Below are 25,759 nucleotides of genomic sequence, written 5' to 3'. Positions count from 1 at the left end.
CACAGCTGATTTGGAATTAATTAGCACATGTTCTAAGACAATGTCACATGCTTGAATGAAAAGCTGCATAAAATTTTCACTGTGAACTCTACCATTTTGCCCTAAACTAGTATGTCTGTACGGTACTGTACGGTAGTATGTGTGTATGGTCTGAACCATTCACATAACTGCGTAATTTATATAATAAATAAATAATTATTTCAAATATTTTAGGGGCATTTTAGCACGGAGACGTGGCAAAACGTTTTTACGCAGCTATTTCAATTCTCTGGGTAAAACTGGGTACTTTTCCTGTTAGGAGTGAGTAATCTGTACTAATCTATGGGTTGAAGATAAAAATAAAACATGATAGCCAAAATCTTGATACCTATATAAGTGATATGATCAACGAAGTAAAGAAATATGGGGACCTAACGTAGGTTTTGTCGACTTTTGCTATTTCACCATTAATTTTAATTACCTCTTAAGAAAACTTTACGACATTTTTAAAGTTTTTGCGTAGCATGTTTTCAATGTAAAACATTAACTTTGAAGTTATTCTTTGATTTTTTAAAACTCAGTTTCAATTAGCAATTGTTTGTCTTGAAACAAAATAAACAAAGAAAACTATCTAATTTACATAATGTTAACCTATTTCAAAAAGGTAACTGCCCTACTTCACTAACAAAGGCAAAGTAAAGTTTTCCTGTTTCCGAAATATCTTAACTAATTTCTATTATATTTTTTGCTATTATCGTAATAGTGTTGCTTTGTACTCGTATGTACGCATTGTAGTGCAGTTTGAAAAACAGGTCGTCATTCGCCAAGATTAGCACCAACGTCATATGTAAACAATCTATATTTGTGTTACTCGTTCATGAAACTATTTAAGATGTTACAACCATGTATCGTTTGTAGAGCAAGAAATTTTAATTTCATTTATGTAGTATTAGACATAAGTCAAATTAAAATTGGCAAATTTCACAAAAATGATGTAGAATTAGATATAATTTTCGTGAAATTTTCCCACTTTTACAGGTTTCCATATATCCAGTATAGCTTTGTAGTAACGCAAGGCTGGACTTAAACGTACTATTTTATGACTAATTTTAATAGATATGTCATAATTTGTATACCTACCTCAAGAAAAATGCATAAGAACTACATACTAAACAAATTAATAATAGATTGATAAGGGCATTGTCACACGCGTATGTAGGTAACACGACATGCCAATTGTATTGACCCTTACGTGCTCCTTACGCGCACACTGATAGCTCGATGCGAATAAATGCACGCGTCGTGTTAGGGTTGCCGACCAAGAAATTTAATTAGGTAATATACTAAGTGATAAATAACATATAAATTATATAACGATATTAAACAGATTTTAAAATTTCCTATAACACAATAATAATTGTATAATATCACCGTCGAATATATCACCCATTAATTTGGAAAAATCAAAGATGTTTTTTTGAATCTACTCATTGTACGCTTAACTAACGTCATGGCATATAAAAATAATAGTATTACAATGTTTCGACATGAGTAGTCTACTAAAATTAAAATAATAAATGTCCATAATAAACATATGTCCATGCAAGTAGTACAAATGCAGAATTTTGAAGCAGTTAGTGGCAATTACACGATTCACAATATTCGTCCCTGGCCGGCTGTGAAGCGGTGGAGAACCATTGAGTTAGTCAGCAGTGTTATGTTGTTGCCTACCGTCCGACAACAGTTTCACAGCCCTATGTAGTGTCATTGGCAGTTAATAGTAACACGTCATTGTCGAAGGGATGCCTTCTGCTTGACGACAATTGATGCACATTCCCTTGGTTACGTGAGGCACGGCGAACTCTGTTTGATAGCAATTCTGGAAAATTACCTGCAAGTGTATGTAACACTTGCTTATATGATAACACGCTTACGGCATAAGCAATAATGCACCTGATGCTAACTGGTCTCAAATATCTAATAATAAATATCTAATGCCAATAACAAGTGCCTACTGAGGACTAATCTGAAACGTCACAAGTTTGCCATCGAACACATCACTTTAAACAGCAGTCTGCAGAAATCATTTGGGTTTCATTAGTCGCCTCCTACTTAAATGAAACGTGAAGGAGTGGTATTTATTATTCTAGCTTAATCTAGTCCTCTACTACTACTAGGTATCAGTTAATAAAGGTGTATGATGTCTACCTATTCACACTTCGTCAGCGCGGTGGAATATAGCCTCAATTGTGTCTTTTTAATGACATTCAGTTGAACAGTTGTACCTCATCTATGATGTACCAACAAAAACTTTTTTACGAAATTTCTTTGATTCTTTTGTTTAAATTATCCGTATTCCTAATAGAGAGTAGCTTAATGAAAATATTTTTTGTCTCCAGGACGCACGTACAATGACCTGAACCAGTACCCAGTGTTCCCGTGGGTGCTCACCAATTATGAGAGCGAGGAGCTGGACCTTAGTCAACCCTCCAACTACAGAGACTTATCTAAGGTATGTTCAGGTAGAATTATCGCATATCGCATTACAGCCAGGAGTCTAAATCATTTGTTCTCTTATGTCAATTACGACACAATCTTCGGATAAGCGCCCAGTCACGCGAATATGTAAGTACGCTCTACAAAGCCGAAATCGACCGATTATTTTTTTCTAAAGCATGTTTTATTATCACCCTTTTATTAACTTCATCGGTATGATCATACATAACCTGTAAAGCTAATAGCAGCTGAAATCTGAGTATGTAACAGAATTTTTAAACTCTATTTTCACCCACTTAATAATTCTGTCCCATTCTCCTGTCCTCTTTCATTCATTCCATTCATTCTTGTTTCTAGGTTTGTCAAGTTTAACGATTCTCCTTTTATGATTTTAGCGTGTTTTTTAGTTATTTATTCCCTTAAATCTCTGGTGTTCATATAACATATAAATCTACAGAATACACACTATATAATTGTATAACACGTATGCCCCCCACAGCCGATCGGCGCTCTGAATCCGAGTCGTCGCGCATACTTCGAGGAGCGCTACAACACGTGGGAGCACGACTCCACGCCGCCCTTCCACTACGGCACGCACTACTCCACCGCCGCGTTCGTGCTCAACTGGATGGTCCGCATTGTGAGTATCGAGGTTCCGTACCCTTAAGGTGAAAACGAAACCCTAACACTAAGTCTCCATTGTATGTCGTTCTATCAGAGCGTCACAGGGTTATAGGGATATACACACTTGCTTTTTTACTGAATTTGCGTAACTATGGTTGCTATAACATATATTTTGGATAATTTCAACCGCGGCTTTGTCCTCGCTCATATCTTCCTTCTTCCTGCATTTTCAATATTTTCACATATTTCCATAGCCGACTGGAACTAAAAGGACTTGCGGTACATACTATTCGCATTTTGCATACCTATTATTTTTGTCAAAATCTCTTCGGAAATTAGAAAACGGCTATTATTTTGGAATTATGTCTAAGCCTACTATGGAAGTACTATGTACATGTAGATGAATAAAATTGAATATGTGTCTATGATAAAAAGAACAGATATAAATATTTTTTTAAATATTACATATCTTACATACAATCTTTGGGCAACATACAACGATAATAAAACTAGTTATTCTGATACCAGTATTGTATTAAAATTGTAACATATTTATATTATATAACTTAATAAATTCATTCGTTCTAAGTTCAGGGTTCCTCCTATATTTAGTGCCGGTAATTGTCTCTATAAAGAACTCCCGTTGCGCCATTAGGATGACACATTAGGATACGTTCACAGTGACGGCGGATTTTAAATATGTTACACTCAATCACTCAACCGCATTATAGGTAAAACATTCAAATTTAACACGTAAATTATAGAAAATACATAACTGAACATAATTTAAATAGCTGCTCAGTTATTTAGGAGTCATAGTAAGCTTTTTGTAAGCTCCTGTTGTCATCTTTTTGCCATAGTTACCTATGTATAACCGCGATTAAAATATTGATTTATTCAGATTAAAAAGACATATTATCTATATTTTATATTGTATAATAAACCAAATACTTAATATTTTTTATTCCGCCTGCACCAACCCCACTCCCCCTACACATGCGTGGCTCGTAAAATTAAAACCGAAATGAAGTGCGTCGCGCGCCGCCATGATTAACGGCGGCGAAACGCAACATTCGTTTCAATTCACACCGACGCCGCGTGTGCAATTAGCTTTTAATTTAATGAACTTTTCTGTATCCTCTTTTAAATTCAGGATGAGTTATAAAAATCTGAATGATCGTGACGCAAAATACAGTTTTTTCGGTATTTTTACGTGTAAATCGATCTCAAGGTAGGACTATACAGACTGGTTAAGTAAATACAGGTATTACACCTTTAAGAACTTTATTCAGGCTTGTAGGTACAATTATTATCTAACAATGCACTCAAATCATGGCTTATAATTTACATAAATTAGATTTGATAAAAGGTTTTTAACTTTAGGTTCTAGTTAACTTCCATTTGACTTTTACGTACCTACTTAGTTAACTTCTACAATTTAATAAGTTTTTCTATTTCTACAAATGCTTACACGTCTCTGAAAAATCTCTTAATTTCAGAAAAACTACATTTTAATTTACTGAAAAATCTGAAAAAAGTGTTTTAACAACTTTAAACACCATCCGATCATTAGATAAACTAATTGAGTTTTTCTTTATTATTATTTAGCCATTGTCTCACAACGTAACGATAGTAGATGGATTCACTTGTTGATAAATGATAACCTAAAAATAAACAGAAATTAATCATCCTTGCGTCTGTTATTACTATAACAAAGCGAGCAATCAACAAAAGTGGCGTCATATCTTTCATCGTTTCATTGACACCGTTATTTTCTCTAATTAAATCTGTTATTACTCCTCTTAAAACAATAAACCTATATTATTATGTATCTTATTACCAAAAACCACGACGTTACGACCAGTTTTTTATATTTTATCTCGCTTATAATTAAATTCTTAAGTATAGCTTTAATCTTACTGCTGGCAACACACTAACAACTTGCAATTTTTCAAAAAAAATCCAAAGTGTAGATATATCTTTCATATTAATAAAGTTAGTCTGACGGAAGTTGAAAAGTTTTAACAGCACTATTTTTCATGACTGCATCTTTTTTGGCTTTTTTTTAAATTTCAATCGAGAATAGAAAACATCAGGACATACACTTGATGTTAATGTATAGTTCGAAGATAGAAGGTTCATTTATGAACAGATATTTGTAAAAGTACATTTTCGACAGTTTTAGACGAATCACGCAATTCCTTTTAGACGAATCACTGCCGTCCAAATTTTTTCACTCGTTTCTCGAAAGACTGCATTAAGACGTGCATATTTACGATTATCCGTCTGACTTCCCATATTTTAAGGAAACCAACCATAACTCGCTTAGCGGAACAATGCTAATGTGGAGTATAAAGGGGCATCATCAAAGCGAATGCCTACCGACGGTGAGCGGCCATCATACTAAATTACTAGCCGGTGAATTACATGTTACATTAACGCGACTCGACTCGTACTGGTACGTCAAAACAATTGTCGTGTTATGCGGCGACGCGGAGCAACAGATGCGACCGTGTTCACACAATTCGATTTGACAAGCGCAGGGCTGTCGACTCGTCCGGACGATCCGGTTTGCCGGAATGGAAGTAGCCGGTAATTTTTTGGCCTAATATTTACCGTTCATCTTTAACAAAATGGCCATAAGACCGAGAAGCCATTAGATAAAACAAAAAAGCCCATCTTGTTAGATCTTATTTTTTTTAAAAGACGAAGACGTTAAAATTGAAGTTTGAGTAAAAGCTCACATGAAAATTGTTAAGGTATGAAGTGCACATGTGCCTTCTTTTTCTCCAGTAATAGCGCCTAGAGCAAATCAAGTTAATTTAATTTAATGACTAAAATAAATTAAAAAATTGATTGCATTAATCAAAATGAAAACTCGTACTTTTTGTGAAGTCGATTAAAAATAGCACCAAGTACTGATATCTGATGACTGATTTTGTATTCAATAATATGATTACATGATACTTTTAAAATAAACAACAGATCCGTAATAGAACTGCTTATATACTGCTTATATTAAAAGTTTTCATTCTTACAATGTGGGAACCCTGAAAACAAACGGCGCGCGGTAAAATGGTAAAAAAAGAATTAAAGCTAAAACGGTATTAACGTTTTTGGACTTCATAAAAATAGTAAGCGTGTCACCGTTTCAAGCTATTATGTTTCTTATTTCGTTGACATTTTTCGTGAAAGTTGATTTTGCAAAGGTCTGAAATTTCTAATCGACTAAATGTGTCTGTTTCGCGTTTTTTGTTGATCTACCTAAAAGAGCTTTATTGTAGTTAATTGGCACGATATAGCGAGTAAAGGTCGTAAATTTGAAAAACGATAAATCATAATAATTCCGATTTATTTTCTTTACTAACGTATGTACATCGGCCATCGTGAGAATATAGTGTCGAATATGTAGGTACCTATGTTACGCGACGGCTTAGCAATGACTTGTGGACAAGGGGTAATCCAAACTAACGAAACCAGTTAAAATAACTACTTTAAACACAAATTACTTACTTGCAGCCCGCTACAATTAATAAGGAAGATTTTGACGAAAGTTTCACCTCAAAATCGGTATATACGGTATACCTGTTGCTAATCTCTATTTACTCAAGTAAGAACATTGAACTAAATAATGGTTTACAGTGGAATCTACTTTATAATAACGACAGCATATTTTTAAGCTGTTTAAAAAAATATTAAGCAGATATTTGAGGTAGGAAAGATCGTCTTTTTGTTCAGGGTAGAGCACACTCTCTGCAGATTTCGAGGTGTATCTGAGGTGTTTAATAAGTATTTCGCTAAGTTTAAAATGATCTTGTTATTATTTCCAGGAGCCGATGACGACGATGTTCCTGGCGCTCCACGGCGGCAAGTTCGACCACCCCAACAGACTGTTCTCGTCCATCGCGCTCGCCTGGAAGAATTGCCAGAGAGACACGTCTGATGTTAAGGTAAGATCTTTTTTAATTGGTCAGATAATTCATACGCCATCTTAGCAAAAAATCATCGGGTTGCACTCCGGGAGTGCCGGGAGAAATGTAAATTTTCAACATTAATGTTGTACATTTTTGACATTTTGGAATGGTTAGGGAATAATTTTGTACGAATTACTTTAATTATTAGTATAAAATTACTAACATTTATGTGGTAAAATACAATAATCATTGATTGACATCTTACGAATTTTGGGTCAGGTCACATGTCCTGACGTCGCTAAAGAAGGTTTCACTTCAAAAATATAAGTTAGAACATTTTCTCTTCAAAAACTTAATTAACGACAGATTACCAGAATGTCATTTATACTAATTATGCTTTGTCTTTAATATTCGGTCGTATTCCGTATGTAATAGCTTATTTTTATCACATGATGAATTACGTGAATTTAAAATAAGATTTTAAACTTTTATAAAACATTCTTAACCAATATTTAATTATGAAGATCAATAATATAAAAGACGAGAGATAACGTAACTATGCAAATTATTGGTCTAATTGTCTGGTTAAAGATAATAAGGAATAAACAAATACGACATTAATTGTATTACTACACTGTAAACGTTAAGGCTATATTACTAAATGGAATACAAAAAACTGTATAATTGTAAGGATAAGAACAATAATAGGATTGAAATGTTTTTACACGTTTTAATAACTTGATTGGTCCTCAACTGTCAATATCAAAAATCAAGAAAAAGTTGCTTCCATAACAGGATCCATTAATTGGCTAATTAATCGAAGTAGAACGTAAAAACTTCAGTTATACCCTTCAGCCTTACCTAGTTAGGCTGGTCACAAAATTTTTAACTAAACCATAAATATATTTTTAATTTAGCTAAAACATAGGCATTCTCACGATTCTTCTTCTTCTGATTTCAATTATTCATAAATGAATATTGGACCATTTTTTTCGCTAACAAATTTTTCAATTCGCTTCAAATTTATGTTATTTATCTAAGGAGCTGTAAATTCAACTTCAGCCCCGGGCGTTGCAAGCCTTATTACGCCACTACTTCGAAAGCACTCCACTTAACATAGGGTTTATGACCATAAAGATGTTGAAAGACATACCTAATAACAATTGAGACTGCAGACGGATAGATAAACCTACGGGCTCTACCATCTTCAAGCATTTCAGCTCCTTCCAATTCAATTGCAATTAACTTTGCAACCAGCCTTAGCTACATCGTGTAACCTCATGCCCATTGCCCATACAATTTCATCCGCCTTGACTTACCCGAGCGAGGGTACCACAACGTTTTTGTTCAGTATCGTTGCAAACGGTGACATTGACTTACTATTTTAGAAATTTCTTATCCGACATAATTATTGTGTTCTAAAAAGGGTTTTGCAATATTAAATGGTTTGCATCGGGGTCGATTCGGTTGAGTAAGGACGACATCATTGTTAGGGGCTCTTTGTAATGGCTATCCACTGGTAATCTACTTCTTGATTATGTGTAACACTACATAAAAAGTATAAGGAAGGGATCTATTTATGATGAATAATGATAATATAACAAAGGACTTCCATTATTGTATGCTGGAAATAAGCATGACTTCCGGGCTTGTTTGCTTATCGTAAATGATGTTAAGCAATGTTGAGCGCGGTTGGGATTTGGATGAGCGACCTTTAGTAGCTAAATTTTATCTATGATTCAAAGGGGATGCTAAGCCGTCGTGTGATAGCTTTGCCTTTGTTAGATAGTGTCGAAGGCCTAAGTCAGTTTAAAAACATAGAACAATGACATAACATTTTTCATAAATGTTATGCTAGCCAAAATGTGGCAATTGGAATTTACTTGCAACTTTCATGTTGTTATGGAACATGTTAACAAAGTGGCAAATGAATTGTGTGTAACAATATCGTTATCGCGACGATAATAAAGCTTATTAAACACGTCACGAATATTTACCACAAAGAGCAGTTACATCGGTAATGAATAGAATACGGTAATGCAATGAAAGAATGGAGGAATATGGAGGAAATAGAACTACGATGTACCTTCAAAAGGTAGCTGACGCCGTAGGGAGCGACACCGTATGTGGCATTTTTATCTCACTAAACCCACATGGTGATCGTCCTCAGCGCTTGGTGGAGAACTCGGGGATCTCCGACGGTACACAACTGGAGTCCTCCAAGCACGATGCCCAAACCGTACATACCTACGTTCGAAATATATCATCCGCCTGACATATGATAACATTCACCTTTCTGAAATTAAACAGCTCAAATATGTAAATAGTACATTTGTACCAACAGGAGCTGATTCCGGAATTATTCTTCTTACCTGAGATGCTGCTAAACAGCTCCGGCTACAAGCTGGGCATCGCGGAGTCTCCGTCCGGGGACGTACTGCTACCTCCCTGGGCCTCCTCCGCGGAAGAGTTCGTGCGGATTAACCGCATGGCGCTAGAGTCGGAGTTTGTCAGCTGTCAGCTACATCAGTGGATCGATCTCATATTCGGTTATAAGCAGAGGGGTGAGTGGAGTTTGATTAGGATGTACCTAATTAGATAATTACTGCTAATTATTATTATTATTATTATACAGGAAACCTATGCACCTGAGTGCTGTTAAAAGTTCTCAAAGATCTGTGTAGTCTACCAATGTTAGTCTACCAAATGTTGTGGATTATGGTTTTCACCCCGCCCACATTGAGAGGCGACCCTTACCTAGCAATGGGACATTTATGATCATGATTATAACAATAATCAAAACTCGAACCCCTAATTCAGAGGCCGTTTCAAATCATTAGCTTATCACCGCACTAATTTTAAATAATTATAACAATGTTCACAATTTTTGATAATCAATAACAACAAAATTAACTTGTTTGTACCCCAACAAAACCCTCAGGACCGGAGGCGGTGCGTGCTACGAACGTATTCTACTACCTGACGTACGAGGGTGGAGTCCGACTCGACCAGATCACCGATCCAGTCACCAAGACGGCTATTGAAGACCAGATTCGAAGCTTCGGTCAAACCCCTGCGCAGTTGCTGAGTGAGCCACATCCTCCAAGAGCGTCCACTATGCATCTGGCACCGTTGATGTTCGCAGCTGCTCCCGATGATGTGTGCTTAAGGCTGAAACTACCCTCCAATGCGGCTGTAGTTCACGTCTCGGCGAATACTTACCCTCAATTGGCGATGCCCGCCGCTGTTACGGTGAGTTGGAAATTATAACGATTCACAATTTTATTAATTATGTTGACCCTAAAGAGATTCATAATCTGTTTTTGACATTTAAACAACTTCACGTACATAACATTTAGTGGTTTTTTAAATAAAAATTGTAAACGTGTATACTGTAGGTTGATACATACAAGTTATATAAAATTAGGTTTGTGTTGTGCTATTTTATGTACATATGTTGTAATAATTAAATTATTGTGTAAAAGCAAATGAAGTTTAAAAAAATAATAAATTGTCTTATAGATATTGAGTATTAAATATAAAAATGTACCAATACTTATTAAACTTGTTCATTTTAAATTAAATAATTTTCATTATTATTTTTCGTTTCATTAACATTTTTTTATTTATATGGCAACACAACGTTTGCCGGGTCAGCTAGTCTGATTCATAATTAGGTGTCTAAAATGTAAACAAAGGTATTGACCTATCAAGAAAATACGTTTGAAATGGTATTTTCTTATTTTTGTCTATATTAAAATAATACAACAATAATAAAATAATAATCTAAATAAATTAGGATTAATTCACATTTTTTAATATTTATATCACCTCAATTTCGTGCCATACAGTAATAATAATAAAAAACAAAGTTTTTGGTAGAAAAATAAAATGTGATAATGGTAACACAATCGGAATCCAAAACATTTCTTGTGCCGTCATTTTTAAGTTTCTTAGCTGATATTATTCATTTTCGTGATTGTGATCGAATTCGAATGTTTTCTCATTTACATAACGCGTTTGTTAAATTGTGTATATTTGTTAAAGTCTTCGTTTTTTGTTGAGTTTGTGAAAGTTTTTGTTTCTTGTTAATTTTGACAGTGACATTTCTTTGTTTACATTTTGGACACCTAATTATGAATCAGACTATAGTATTTATTTAAAATTGACGAAACAGTAATAATGTGTGTGTGTGTGTTGTGTGTGGGGCAGGTGTCGGCGGCGCGCGCGTTCGCGGCGCACCGCTGGGTGGGCGGCGGCTGCGCGCACGCGGCGGCGCGCCACGCGGACCACGCGCCCGCCGCGCCGCTGCAGATGGACCCCGCCTGGGCCGCCGGTGGCACTGCCGCGTTGGCCAGACGGGCACTTGGCGATAACTTCTCGCAGCGAGTCAAAGCGCGCGCTAACTGCTTTGTGACCACGGTCGACTCGCGCTTCCTCATCGCGGCTGGTTTCTGGGATAACTCCTTCCGCGTGTTCTCCACTGAGACAGGTTAGTACAATCACGCTACGTAGCTTCCTAGTCCTTACATCTAGTGCATATGGCTACGCGCACACCGCGCCGCTGCAGATGGACCCCGCTTGGGCCGCTGGTGGCGCCGCGGCACTGGCCAGACGGGCACTCGGCGATAACTTCTCCCAACGCGTCAAGGCTCGCGCTAACTGCTTTGTGACCACGGTTGACTCGCGCTTCCTCATCGCGGCTGGTTTCTGGGATAACTCCTTCCGCGTGTTCTCCACTAAGACAGGTTAGTACAATCTCGTCTCGTTGTATCTTCCTCCTCATCTACGTATCATGCATGTTTCGGACCATGCGCCTTCGCCTCTGTGGATGGACCCCGAAGTCAGTCAGTCAGCATCAAAGCTCGCGCTAACTTCGTCTGACAGACCCACCTAGGCCGCCGGAATAATTAATCTACATTGTCTATCCGTTGTATTCCTTTGTCTGTCTTAATTAAAATTTAAAACATATACTTTTTACTTTTATATCAATACTTCCCTAATCATACCTTTTAACTTATTCCACAGCAAAAATAGTACAAATAATCTTCGGCCACTACGGCGTGGTGACGTGCGTGTCGCGCTCCGAGTGCAACATCACCTCCGACTGCTACATCGCGTCCGGCTCCGAGGATTGCACCGTGTTGCTGTGGCACTGGTCAATAATTATCTATAACTTTATATAATATAATATATTGTAACTAAATTAATATATAATCTCATTCAACAAGGCTTAATAGCAAACTTGAAAGGGGCCCAACATATCATGGACTGCTGTCAGGAAAAGTTATAATAAATAATTATTCTTAAATTGCAAAATATAATAAACCAACACCAAACGACCACTTCGAAAAAGTAATAAAAATTTACGAGCGGACTTGAGAATCAAAGGCTTATATTGTGTAATGACGTCACAACATTACAGTCAGGGGATAGGTTCCGGAAGGGGTAAATAACATCATAACAACATATCAAGTATGTATCATTCGATGGATGGCAGCAGGGAGTCAGAATTCCAGGGTACCAAAGGGGTGACGTCGATTGCCGTGACAACGGTTTAGGTACTAAATTTAGGGTTCGAAGGATATAATGACTGCATTATATTGTAATAGCGTAATGATGGCCAGCTATCTGTGATTTGAAGAAGATAATAGCAAAACTTATCTAGGATATCAAGGATTCGAAGGTCTATGACGTCACAGATTGCCAGAGAGTGTTAAGATGAGTGTTTGTGGCCAGGTCTGCGCGCCACTGCGGCATCGTGGGCGAGGGCGAGGCGCCGGCGCCGCGCGTGGCGCTGACGGGGCACGACGCGGCGCTCAACGGCGTGCTCGTCTCCGCGGAGCTCGGCCTCGTCATCTCCTCCTCAGTCAGTGAGTGTCACACGTCTGTTTATCTCCTCTTACTTTCAAGCTGCATTGTCTCGTCACTATGTCTTTTATCTATTTTACACTTTCCTTACTTGTGTACAAATGCTTATATAGATGTTTACCAGACTTGAATAATACCCTTAATTTAAACTGTCTCACTACTCTTTCAATAACATAAACAAAAGAACAAGTTTTTATAGATGGAAAATCCATTTCTGGTGGTACTCCGGAGGCACTTACCGCTACTCCGATCTCTGTAGTCGTTACATAACAATCGTATTTAATGCTATTGTGTTTCAATTTGAAGGGTGTGAGTAAGGGCGGTAAGGATATCACACGTATCCGAAATATTCTGAATCTTAGATCATCTTAGAAAGCTTGCATGATCTTCCTATATGTAAACTCATCTGGTATTTACATCCTTTGTCTAAAACTTAGAATTATGTCACGCTAAAAATTGGTAATGATGTCTCTTCGAACAAATCATACTAGTTCTACTACCTGTCAGATATCATATAGTACCAGCCCAACTACAACTACAAATATCTAACATCTACAGGACCAAATTATAAAACCCGTTACTTAATGCAAGAAACGCATCGAAAACTATAAACATCGCACATACTCACAAAGTTATCCCTCACTTCGCAGACGGTCCGGTGCTAATCCACACTACATTCGGCGAACTACTGCGAGCAATCCGCGGCGGCGAGGGCGGCGGTCCGCGGCAACTGGCGCTCGCGCGTGAGGGAGTGTTAGTTGTCGCGTACGCACGGGGACATCTCGCTGCGTACACGTTGAACGGGCGAAGATTGAGGCACGAGACGCATAATGATAACTTCCAGGTAATTAAAATGGCTTCTCTTTCAGTGTTTTGATATTTTATACAATGGAAAAGTCGAAACGGTATTTTATAAAGGCAAACATAACTGCATTTGCGCACACGCAAATACATCCAACTGTACATGATCGAAGCCGACTTTACTCGGGTAAAGACAAGCTACTTGTCGACGAGCTTATAATTATTACATCTACTATTAATACATAATTTTCAATTTGCCATCTTATAGTGTTGTCACCTCATAGAATGATAGGTAAAAATATTATTTGAATTCTGAAGGCACTATTTTGGTCCAAGCAGTAGCTCAGGAAAGTGGATATTTAAAATACTTTGAAATCAATATAAAAATTGCCAGTAATAGAAGTTTCCGGGAATATATAATCGTACAACGTACCTTACGTGTTCCTGAAAGTGTCCTTTTAATTTCGCCTCGTTATATACAGTCCTTAAATTTCGCATCGCAAAGTATCGTCAAGTGGATAACATAAGGTGTATTAATTGTTTCTTGCAGTGCCTGGTGCTCTCCCGCTGCGGCGAGTACCTGGTGTGCGGCGGCGACGCGGGCGTGGTGGAGGTGTGGCGCGCCTTCACGCTCGCGCCGCTCTACGCCTTCCCGCCCGCCGGCGCGCCCGTCACCAGCCTCGCGCTCAGCCACGACCAGCGGTGAGTACACCCCACGCTACCTCATGTGACCTCATACCACCCCATGTGACCCCACATCGCCCCATGCGACCTCATACCGCCCCATGTGACCCCACATCGCCCCATGCGACCTCATACCGCCCCATGTGACCCCACATCGCCCCATGCGACCTCATACCGCCCCACGTGACCCCACACCGCCCCATGTGACCCCACGTGACCCGACGTTACCCCACACTAACCCATGTGAACCCACACACCGCACGTGAACGCACACCACCCCACATGACCACACACGACCCCCAAAGTATATGTACACGACTGCACGTGATCGCAATCCGATGCGACCTGATCTCACAAATCAGTATACCCCTACACAATCCCACATGTCCCCACGAAATCCCACGTCGTCGAACACTACCTCATACGAATCCACATGTCCCCACATGCAACCGCACGTTCATTATACACAACCCCGCATGACCATACACGATCACATGCGAACTTGCACGACTGAACATGATCGCAACTGATCTCAAATGACAGTATTTCCCATATGAGCCCATTCGACCCTGCATGTCACCATGCAAATGCATGCACCGTACACAGGCACACGCGACAACACCCGACTGTACATGATCGTAACCAATCGCACAAGATTGTACGATATTACCAAACTGCATACTGCATACGTACATTCACTACATACGACTATACAGCACCTACCACTAAATTTAACGTAGTACTTCAATATGGAAACATAACACCATATGTTTATCCCACTTACTCGATTTTTAACGTTTTTTTTTTACATTCATTAATTAACGCTAAAAGATTTTTTTCATTTATTCAATTCAATTTCAATCAATAAGTAACACACACAAATAGGACAAAACCTATTTATTCATGGAAAAATAACATGATAACAAAATAATAACCTCGTTTTATAGATTCCTGCTCGCCGGCCTGGAGAACGGGTCCCTGGTGGTGTTCCACATCGACTTCAACCGCTGGCACCACGAGTACCAGCAGCGTTACTGAGACTGCCGATTTCTTAGTTTTTACTAAGAAACAAACGCACCTAGTGAGTGTCCAAACGTATAGACAATTTTAGACTTTATTAGCAGTAAAAAAACGTGCATCTAGACACATGTTCTCCGACTGAAGTGTGAATATTTCTATCCTTATCTATTGTATAAATCAATCTCGGCATCTCTTTCCTGTAACGTAGGTTAGGAATATTTATATTTCAGCCCTTGGATAATAATGTTATTAAGCGTCGATAGGTCTTGTTGAGGTCGCTTTAAAAGCAGTAGTGAAATGGAGTTGCACTGTTCTTAAACCAAAATTGTTTCCTATTTACTTTTGATTTTTTATTTTATTTTGATGTCGATATTTGTATACTTTTTATTTGAGAACTTATGGCTTTGTACTTAATTTTTTAGGGTTTAATTACATTCCTTATGTACTTTATTTTATTGTGAAAAAGAGAACAGTGCAAGAAAAGTGTAGTCGATATAGGTACCTAATTGAAAATAATTTTGAATGATTATATAATGTCATTCGATGGAAAAAAAAAAATCGTAAGCAAAACCCTATTTGACATTCCATTTTATTTAATTTTATTTTATTAATGCAATTATTTAATGTTTATGTTGATTATTATTAGTGCCATAGGTAAAATATTGACTGGAATTACATTTTATTAAAAATGAGATGTTATTTATAATTTTATTTCTTTTTATTATATCTTTATTGGATCTCTGTCAGCTAACGTCCATTTTGTGTATAATTATGTACTTAATATATTTAAATTTTACAATTTTAATGTGCAATACATTTACTATTTATTAACTATGCAGATATTTACATTTTTATTTATGGTCATCGACATTATTATTTTTATATTACATGGAGTAACATTATTTTGACAATTTCGTAGACATTCCATTGATTTAGATTAAATAAGTAAATTCAACAGATATTTTGAAGATGATCTTTGGTTGAGAATTTAATTTTCATTAGATATTTTGGATTTTGTTAATCTATATTTTATTTTTTCGTATTTCTTTTGCAATATCGTAATGAAATTTGAGTTATAATCTTTGAAATACTTTGAATACTTTATATTTTTATTATTTGATTATCTTCATTGGGCAGCCTTTTTTATTTTCCATTTGGTGGCGGGTCGGCAATTACTTAATATTGTATTATTCGTTGTTGTAACAGTTTCTTTTTGGTTTTTATTAAATGGTCATATTGACTTATTTTGGATTTTATTTATTATCCTTATTTATCCTTTATATTATTATTTTTTGTTTATTTTAACGTTGTACTTAATTATCTGATTGTAAAACGTAGACGTCGGTAACGGTATTCATTGAATATACAAACTGCAAACTAGAGATTAAAATGATAAATTATAAAAAACTTACGACTGATTATGTCAAATTTTCTCATCAGCTAATTAATTTAGCGGGTGATAGAATTCCAACAAAAATAAAGTCGCTAGATGGCGCTGTCGTGAACGATGCGAATAGACTTAACTACCTAGATGTGGCTATTTAAATTAAGTATGTACTATTTTTAATCGAATGATGTATGGATATACATATGTGTGTAAAAACGCGAAAGTGCCAATGTAGTCATTTTCGCTATACAATGTCAATATATGCGTAGATGTTTAGGTGATATAATGTACTTGTATTGATAAAGCTATGTTGTGTTGCTGGAAGAACGTACTGGAGGCATAATTCTACCAATGGTCCTAAATTGATTCATGGCAAAAATGAGGACATTGAAACATGTGGATAATTAATTCATGGCAACTTCCTTCATGCCATACCTTTAACAGTTGTAATGACCATGATACCATGAAAAAAATCCTAGTTAACTTAAAATTATAGAATTATGCCGCACAGTAGGTTGTTACGCAATCATTGTATTTATTGTAAAATCAATCGAATACTATATTTTTGCATCACTACACCCGCACCGCTCCTTCCGTTCTGTGATTTAGGCTTTAAAGTGCACACTTAGTCATAAATCTTCGTCTTTTCCTACTCTCTGTGCCAAAAATATTGTAAAATACAGAATGACGAGAGAAAACAGTTATTGTTAAAATAATATCAAAACTATACCTATATCTGGCTTGTAGAGTATTCCTATTAGAACCCAACTGTTCGCAAGTAGAATAAGATCGATATCTTATTAGATACCTTCTAGAAACTTTTAGTATTTCTTTGTAGCGTCTTCTAGAAAATTGTACAAATATTCTTGAAACCCTTGTCTCACGTCCCACAGTAGTCTCTATTCTAAGAAGCCCCATGTGTGCTTAACTCTATACATAACTATCCTAGTATCCCTTTAGACTATTATCCCGTTTATTTAAACTATTGTTCTATTAGATAACCTAATTTGCTACCTATTTGTAGTTCTAATCTGCCTTAACTCTGCTTCAACCAAACGATATCTTTAAGGAAAATTATACAATAACTGTTTTACACAGTTGAACTTCTAAAATGGCTTAAAATAATTGTCTTGAATTATAAGACACATATGATAATGTTACCAGTTTAAAAAATAATCTCTTTTAATAATTTGCTTCAATTTCACTGCACTTAAGCTGTTTTAGATCGATTAACTCAACACCGCAGCACGCTGACTCAAAACACACGCTACACGCAATTCTGTCCATTAAACGTAAGTTAATTATAAGTCGCGTATCTTAGTCTATTGTTAGTATTAATAACGTATTTATTTTGATAGGAATAAGGCTCACTTGTATATGAAAGTAATCACACTTTTTGTCCACTTAAATTGTAAGCAAATTTGAGTTGTAATTCAAAAGCCATATTAAGCTATGAAGGTAGAAGTCTTTAATTTTCCGCATCTCATGTAGCCATATAGCTAAACAATTAGATAAAATTGCTTTTACGCATCGACCTAGTACTAACATGCTTTAGTATTCCGATTCACTCAAAATAATAGGTACTTAATAATTTTGTGTAACTGCCTTTGATAAGTAACAGATGAATGTGTAGACTAGGAACTACTTACTCAATATTAATGAAATGTTGTTGAGCATATGAATATACGAGTACTTAGTTAATAAAATATAGAGTATTATAGTGAAATTGTAGAAACGTAGCTGCTGTAGGAAATTAATAAGTTTTCGCTAATCGTTGGCGTTTTTTTCACAATGGCAACCACTAAATGTTGCCACTATAAAAATCTCGATGACGTTTATTGATAAAATACAGATTCAATGATGTTTTGACATTTTCAATATAATAATGTTGCTATATATCTGGTTATTTATTTTAAGACACGACTCGGTAACAATAACAAATGTTGTGTTTATATTATTTAATCTATCGTGTAATCCTTATGTTGTTAAGTTTGAAATGTATAGTCTGTAAAAAGACCTAGTTAAGTGAATGTTTGAGTATGTTTTTCTGGTGCGTATCTAAATCACATTAGATTTACTTAACGCTAGATCAATTAGTTATTGTTCGATATCGATAATAGTTCAATACATTTCCTCACGATTTTTAAATTCAGATATCCTTATGCACGAGCTTTTTTATGACCACATTTAGGATTTATTAAATGTGTATTTGTATTTTTTACTAAAATCTATATGACTAATATTTCATTTGTAAGTGGTTACTTTAATTAATGGGCAATTCTAATTATCTATGTTATCTGAAGGTGTTGTGTGGGGTACTACAAGTGTCAATGTAACGCCTAATTAAATAAAGTGATTGTTTACAAAATAAGTGAGAAATGTTTGTTTGCATCACAATTTAATTCTTCATGATTTTCACATAAGGACAACGTGTCTACAATTATTGTTACGCTAAGTATATGGTGCGTTTGTATGTAATAAAAGTCTTAAATAATAAATAAATTGCATTGAATAAACTCTGGTACTTTATTATTCCATTGCCTTTAAATATCAGACTCTAAGATTGCGTAGTAAAATATCCCCAATCCGTAACTACAACCATTAAAAATATATAAATGTTAAGATGAAATGGTAGTTACATAATTTTATGTTTAAAAGTATAATAAATACAATATAATTGTAGAAAGGTGAGTGTTTTCATTTATTGCAATCATTTGATTAATTGTAGAATTGTTTTTAACATTGATTAAAAACTATTACAATTACAACAAAGTAATTTGAGTTTTGGATATTTTGTTGAGGGTTACCAGAACCAAACAAAAAACTTTCTTCCCTTATAATAAAATAACATTGTATTTTTTTGAATTTTTGTCTCCAATTTTACCATCCCACCAGCCAGCCACCGGCCGCGGCCAGCAACTTATCAATCTCATATCCCGTGAAATTCGCACTATTAACCCAACTCGAATAATTAAAAATAAAGAATTATTGACTTTTTGTTTAAAATTGATAATCACTTATAATATTTTATCTTACCGGCCTAAAAGTTCCATCATTATTTGGCTATTTCTATGGTAATACCGTGGGTACAGTCCGAAAGGTATAAGCTAAGCTTTGCGTTAGTGTGAGTGAACATCAAAAGTAGAGTCAGATAAAAATAAATTTTATTATCTTTTCGTTACGTAAATAAGTTAAAGAGACAATCTGTTTATTAAAATACTTTCTGTCTGTGTCTGTGATTACATATCAATTAAACAAATATGGTGTATTTAACTACTGCAAACTTTATTTTCTTAATTTAAAATTATAGCAAAGAATTGCTATAATTTTAAATTAAGAAAATAAATATAGAAGAATCTATACCGGACATTGCATCATCATTATTTTCATTATCACTCTCGCCTTCATCTTCACTTTCACCTGATGTATCATTTGTGTTTATAATAAACGGTTCCGTTATGTTATCATAAACGGCGTCGTGACCATCAAACTTCTTTTCTTCTTTTATTGCGTGATCACATAATTTTTTCCACTCTAGTACTGTGATAGTGTCAACTTTTTCTTTCAGCATCAACTATTATCAAACGATTTCCTTTAGAAATTGGGCTGATGGATTCACACTTAACATATTTTTAACATTTATGTCTTTAAAATTACTATTCAAATTGCATATAATTTCCTTAACTAGACTATTTAAAGGTCTTCGTATTATACGTTTTTTAATATTGGATGCCATTTTACTAATAAATCTAACACAAAAACAAATTATTAGAAATTAAACAATTCTACTACCGGTACAAGAAGTGAAGAAGATGCACGATTGGCAAAAAGCGGTATAAACCGGTTTAAAACAATTAATGGTAGGGGAGCCCAGGATGCTAAATGTCTAGAAACTCGAGCGTCATTCAGACTTATACGATTGTGTAGATTAGACATAAAAATGAAGAAAAGGTTATATTATATTTTTCCGTGCTCGTTTTCTTATTCTGACGATTTGAAAAAAAAAATGAGAATGTATGAAGAATAATGTATCTTCCTAGAAATGAGCCTTTTCCTTTAGTTTGTGATGCATCATTACTTCCCAGGTATTCATGCTAATAAGCGACACTATCAGATAGCATAATAATACAGGATGTGATTTTTTTTTCAAAATTACCTTTTTTCACTACTTCGACCACTTCGACGTGTGGTAATTGGCAGATTATAATGTTTCCCGTTTTCTATTTCATTATTTCCTTTATATTAAAAAGAAAATTGACCACGCTCGAGCATGTCCAGTGATCGTTTTTTTTTTTAGTCTGCGAACTCCCCGACATAGAAAGCTCATTTTATGATTTAGGATACTTTATAGGGTGTAAGCATAGATTAGTAAAGATACTTCGCCGCCTTGAAATTGAATGAAGCCACAAACGGCTTATTTTAGTAAGTTCTTTTTTTGAATCCTTGACAAATAAAAACATTTTTAGAGAAAATGTACGAATAAATAACTAATTTACGTAATAATTACGCAATTTACGTAATAAATAAATAATTATTTCAAATATTTTGGGAATATTTTAGCACGGAGACGTGGCAAAACTTTTTTACGCAACTATTTCAATTCTCAAAACTGGGTACATTTTCTTGTAAGGAGTGAGTAATCTTTACTAATCTATGGGTGTAAGGTATCTCCCATATCTTAGTCTGACGCGCTCGAGACACTTCCGAAATCCCCTCTTGGGCTCCCCAACTATAAAAGAATCATCGCGCTTTTGTTTAATTTCACACTTACACTATCCATGTGTACTCAGTAGTACTCACACAAATGCAAAGCTCACCTTAGGCCTCGCGGACTATACCTACCATAAATACCGTTAATTCATCTAATAGCTACCTGAGATATAAATCAATTTATTCTGTCAAGTGCCTTCCTATAAATCGTGGTAGCCATATCCTCTTTACGTAATTGTTTTCAAGTTTCGACATTTTATATTTTTGGTGCGGCCACTTTGTTTTGTTTTCCCGCCAAAAGAAATAGACCATAGACGCAGTCACGAACCATAATTTATTTGACCATTGTACTCATAGATTACTAATCTATGATAGTACTACTAAAAATTATAAAATTACTCAGTCAATAAATACATTCTATTCGTAAATAAAATATTCCATTTTTTTATGCACAATATGTAATAAATTTTATTTTTGTAATGCCTAAATAGTTTAAGTTCAGTATCAATAATCAAAACTATAGTTACTGAACGCAGCTAACTTGACATTGACGTTTCTCGAGCTGTTTCCTGCCTTTCAGGTTTCTCGCCTTTCTTTGCAATCATGGCGGTGAACAACATTTCCAAAAAGCGAAAAGTATGTTGAATTTAGTGTCCAAAATACTGAAATAGGCCCTATTTGTTAACGTACTAAGTACTCCCAAAATGTGTAAAGGGCAAAATGTTTCTTGTTAAAAGTGCAAATGGTGATGTTAGTGGATGTAACTGAGGGTGGTGTTTTGCGAGTTTTGAGTATATAGTTATGTTTGGTTACGATTCGATCAATACTAAAAGTGAAAACGTTTAGCAATAAAGCATTTTAGTGTATAAGTGCGTGAAAATGGTAATTGAGGTGATAAACGTCATGATCAAAACATAACCTGTAAATAACTTTGCAGTTCGTCGGCGATGGAGTGTTCAAAGCTGAGCTCAATGAGTTCCTCACGAGGGAGCTGGCGGAGGATGGCTACTCCGGCGTGGAGGTGCGTGTGACGCCAACGCGGTCAGAAATCATCATTATGGCGACCAGGACACAGAGTGTGCTCGGCGAGAAGGGACGCAGGATCAGGGAGCTGACGTCAGTGGTACAGAAGCGATTCAACATCCCCGAACAGTCAGTTGAGCTGTACGCAGAGAAGGTTGCCACCAGGGGCCTGTGCGCCATCGCTCAGGCTGAATCTTTGAGATACAAACTCATTGGAGGTTAGTGCTTGTAATCTACTGTACAATTTTACACATTTAGGCGAACTGAAGAATTCAGGTTGTGCTTTATGTAAAACAAGTGTATTAGAATATTTTGCCAGAGTAATTGTTGTATGTAACTATTCTTGTGATGTAATTTGTAATATAATGGCAGTGTTTTGTACATTGATCTAGAAGTATGCTAATAAAAGAATTCCCTTGATATGTTCATGGGAAGCAGTCACTGGAACGCAAGTGATTTTGTCCTACAACTCTTTACATTATTTTAAAAAGTATTACATATGCTTATATTATAATGTTAAATAATATTGGTTTCCACTTTGGTATTTAAAACATCTCATTACACAAACTCCACGAAGACTGATACTGGTGTTAATTTATGTAAATTGGTTTTATTTAATTGATATATAACCTGTAATAACTCTTGCTCAAGATCTGAATGTAGGATGTTTTCAATTCATCAGAAGCAGGCTTAAGACATAATAATTATAAATTATATCATTATAATATTGTATTGTAAACTATTTCAGGTCTGGCCGTCCGTCGTGCATGCTATGGTGTTCTCAGATTCATCATGGAGTCTGGGGCGCGTGGTTGCGAGGTTGTTGTCTCCGGCAAGTTGAGAGGCCAGCGTGCCAAGTCTATGAAGTTCGTTGACGGCCTCATGATCCACTCTGGTGACCCGTGCAATGACTACGTGAACACTGCCACCCGACATGTATTGCTCAGACAAGGAGTGCTTGGTATCAAGGTAAGATTAAAATTGTTTTATATTTTATTGGCAACATAAACTTTGTATATGATTATTTTTATTTTTACTACTTCTACCTTTAAAATGATTTATAGGTATGATATGAACTTTCTACTCAGACAATTATAATAGATCCTAGTCTCTTCATAAAGACTTATTTACAATGCAACACTACTGCTTATGTGGTAACATTGCATGAAATATAATGATATAAATATTTGTTTATACCAAACCAGAATGTAGTATATCCTAACTTTATAAGTACATAATATAATTTATGCGATAAAACCTTTCTGATTATGTATTTCTGTTTTATTAGCTGTAAAAGTTTGGAAATCTTTGATGATATTAACAAAAACATATCAGTGATACCAAGCAGATTAGTTTGTCTATTTTAAATATTATGAACATTTAAGTCTGTTGTTTTTCGGTATAGTGTACAAAACAGTCCACAGAATCAGGGGTTGTAAGCTACTAAATAGCTTATGATCTAATTTCATGTGGAAGAGTAGGTAAGCTTGTTGATTGGAGGGTTTGTCCTATATGTATGCTCTTGTACGGTGCAAGCTTGACATTTATATTGATTATATCATTTTCTTATTTTGTTGTTTTTGTTGTTATTTACAAATTGTATTTACATCTAATCTATGATTTACATCTAAATAGTTAAAATATCAAAATGGAAAACCTTTTAATGCTATTCTTGTATTAGTCTTCATTATTATTTCGTGGACATGGGTCTCCTCTCACAATGAGAAGGTGTTGGGTCTACTATGCTGGAAAAGTACAGTTTACTAGACTACTCATGTCAGTGAAAACTTTTAGCCATGTAGTTTCCTCATGAAATTTTCTTTAATAATAATAGCAATTTTTTACCAATTTCTAATGAATTTCAAAATCCTCGAATCCTGACCAAGTATGGATTGTTTATAAATTTTCGTACATAACAATAAGTTACATTAAGTATATATCTCCGTGCAGGTGAAGATCATGTTACCATGGGATCAACAAGGCAAGAACGGTCCGAAGAAGCCTCAGCCCGACCACATCCTGGTGACGGAGCCTAAGGACGAGCCGGTGCCGAGCGAGCCCACGTCGGACGTGCGCTCGCTGGCGCCCGCGCCGCTGCCGCAGCCCGTGCCCGCGCAAGCCTAGCCTAAGCTAATCTAATAAACATTTGAAAATAACTGACGGATTTTATTTTTACAATAAACAATATATATGTACAACATATAACTTTATAAACATCTGGTTGTGAGATTGAATTTATTTAATGAAGAATTATAAAATAATTATTACATCAGAATATACTTAATAATTCATGCATTCATATGCCAATCGTGTGTGTACTTTATACGCACGCATGTAAGAAGTAATACTTTTTGGGATCTTTAAATAATAAACATGTATAAATTATTTAAAGACTCCAAAATAGACAGTGTTGAACTCAGATTTAGAAACGTATTTAAACTTCATAACGTAAACAAATAGGTACCTACTTGAACAGCAATAAAATTCTAACTTTTAATTTTCACGCCTTCAGAGCACGGTATAAAGCGCAATAAGTTTAAAATGCATTATTTTTATGCTAGTTATTTTTTATTACAGAATATGTAAATGGTTTCAGTATATGGTTGGAAGCACCTAAATTCTGTTTGTCACTTCGAATGTTGATCGATGTTCGATGAAATTTCCCGCCAAATGAAATTTATTTATATTGAACAAATTATGTACAAATGTAAAATATTAGTAATATTATTTTAACTTTAGTATAATACTGTAAATTTCAAAACTTATTGAATACCAGCATTATCGTCGTAATTTTCGGTCAACTTCATTTGGGAAAGTTATACTATCCCAACATCATTTGTTAAACTAAAACAACACGATAACCGATGAATTCAAAAGTGCATAAGGTCTTCAATATTATAATTCGTCTAATATTTAATCTCACTCACACATTAGCGAGAAAGTGAGAAAGTCATACATACAAAACATGAATGGAACCAACACAGTATTGGCATCTCACTCACACTTTGATGCACTAGCTTAGAGCGAAAGAGATGCATAATCTCTGAATGAATGAATCTCTTTGGAAAAACCACCTCTATAGTTCAGATAGTTCTATTATCCTCAGTGGCGGATTTAAATTTCTTTAAGGTCTAGGCTGTACAGCTTTTGCCGCCCCTGCTTCTACAATTGTCATGTCTTTTTTTAATCCAAAAATTTCGTTGAAATTCCACATAAAATAATTTTTAGGCTTCGATCACTAATAGGAACT

General features: G+C 35.5%; 2 protein-coding genes across 2 annotated transcripts in view; both read left to right on the top strand.

The window, feature by feature from the left end:
• The window catches only part of rg (A kinase anchor protein rugose), a 584,238-nt gene extending 567,879 nt beyond the window's left edge, over window positions 1–16,359 (top strand). Inside the window, exons 41-51 of the mRNA XM_073089384.1 lie at window positions 2,379–2,491; window positions 2,975–3,115; window positions 6,930–7,049; window positions 9,358–9,577; window positions 9,955–10,265; window positions 11,226–11,505; window positions 12,042–12,171; window positions 12,753–12,886; window positions 13,535–13,728; window positions 14,236–14,387; window positions 15,317–16,359. Coding sequence (XP_072945485.1) covers window positions 2,379–2,491; window positions 2,975–3,115; window positions 6,930–7,049; window positions 9,358–9,577; window positions 9,955–10,265; window positions 11,226–11,505; window positions 12,042–12,171; window positions 12,753–12,886; window positions 13,535–13,728; window positions 14,236–14,387; window positions 15,317–15,407 — 1,886 coding nt within the window. The 3' untranslated portion in view covers window positions 15,408–16,359. The remainder of the gene's footprint in view (window positions 1–2,378; window positions 2,492–2,974; window positions 3,116–6,929; window positions 7,050–9,357; window positions 9,578–9,954; window positions 10,266–11,225; window positions 11,506–12,041; window positions 12,172–12,752; window positions 12,887–13,534; window positions 13,729–14,235; window positions 14,388–15,316) is intronic.
• A 5,627-nt stretch (window positions 16,360–21,986) lies between these two features.
• RpS3 (ribosomal protein S3) lies at window positions 21,987–24,665 on the top strand. Its single transcript, XM_073089275.1, has 4 exons — window positions 21,987–22,122; window positions 22,424–22,727; window positions 23,258–23,478; window positions 24,460–24,665. Exons 1-4 carry the CDS (start codon window positions 22,090–22,092, stop codon window positions 24,631–24,633), a joined length of 732 nt encoding a protein of 243 aa, XP_072945376.1. The 5' UTR covers window positions 21,987–22,089; the 3' UTR covers window positions 24,634–24,665.
• Window positions 24,666–25,759: the final 1,094 nt, after the last annotated feature.

This window comes from Epargyreus clarus, unplaced genomic scaffold (genome assembly GCF_041222505.1).
Source record: "Epargyreus clarus isolate Ecla_fem2 unplaced genomic scaffold, WU_Ecla_fem_2.2 ptg000029l, whole genome shotgun sequence".
Classification (NCBI taxonomy): domain Eukaryota; kingdom Metazoa; phylum Arthropoda; class Insecta; order Lepidoptera; family Hesperiidae; genus Epargyreus; species Epargyreus clarus.
This window is presented reverse-complemented; position numbering and strand designations above follow the sequence as displayed.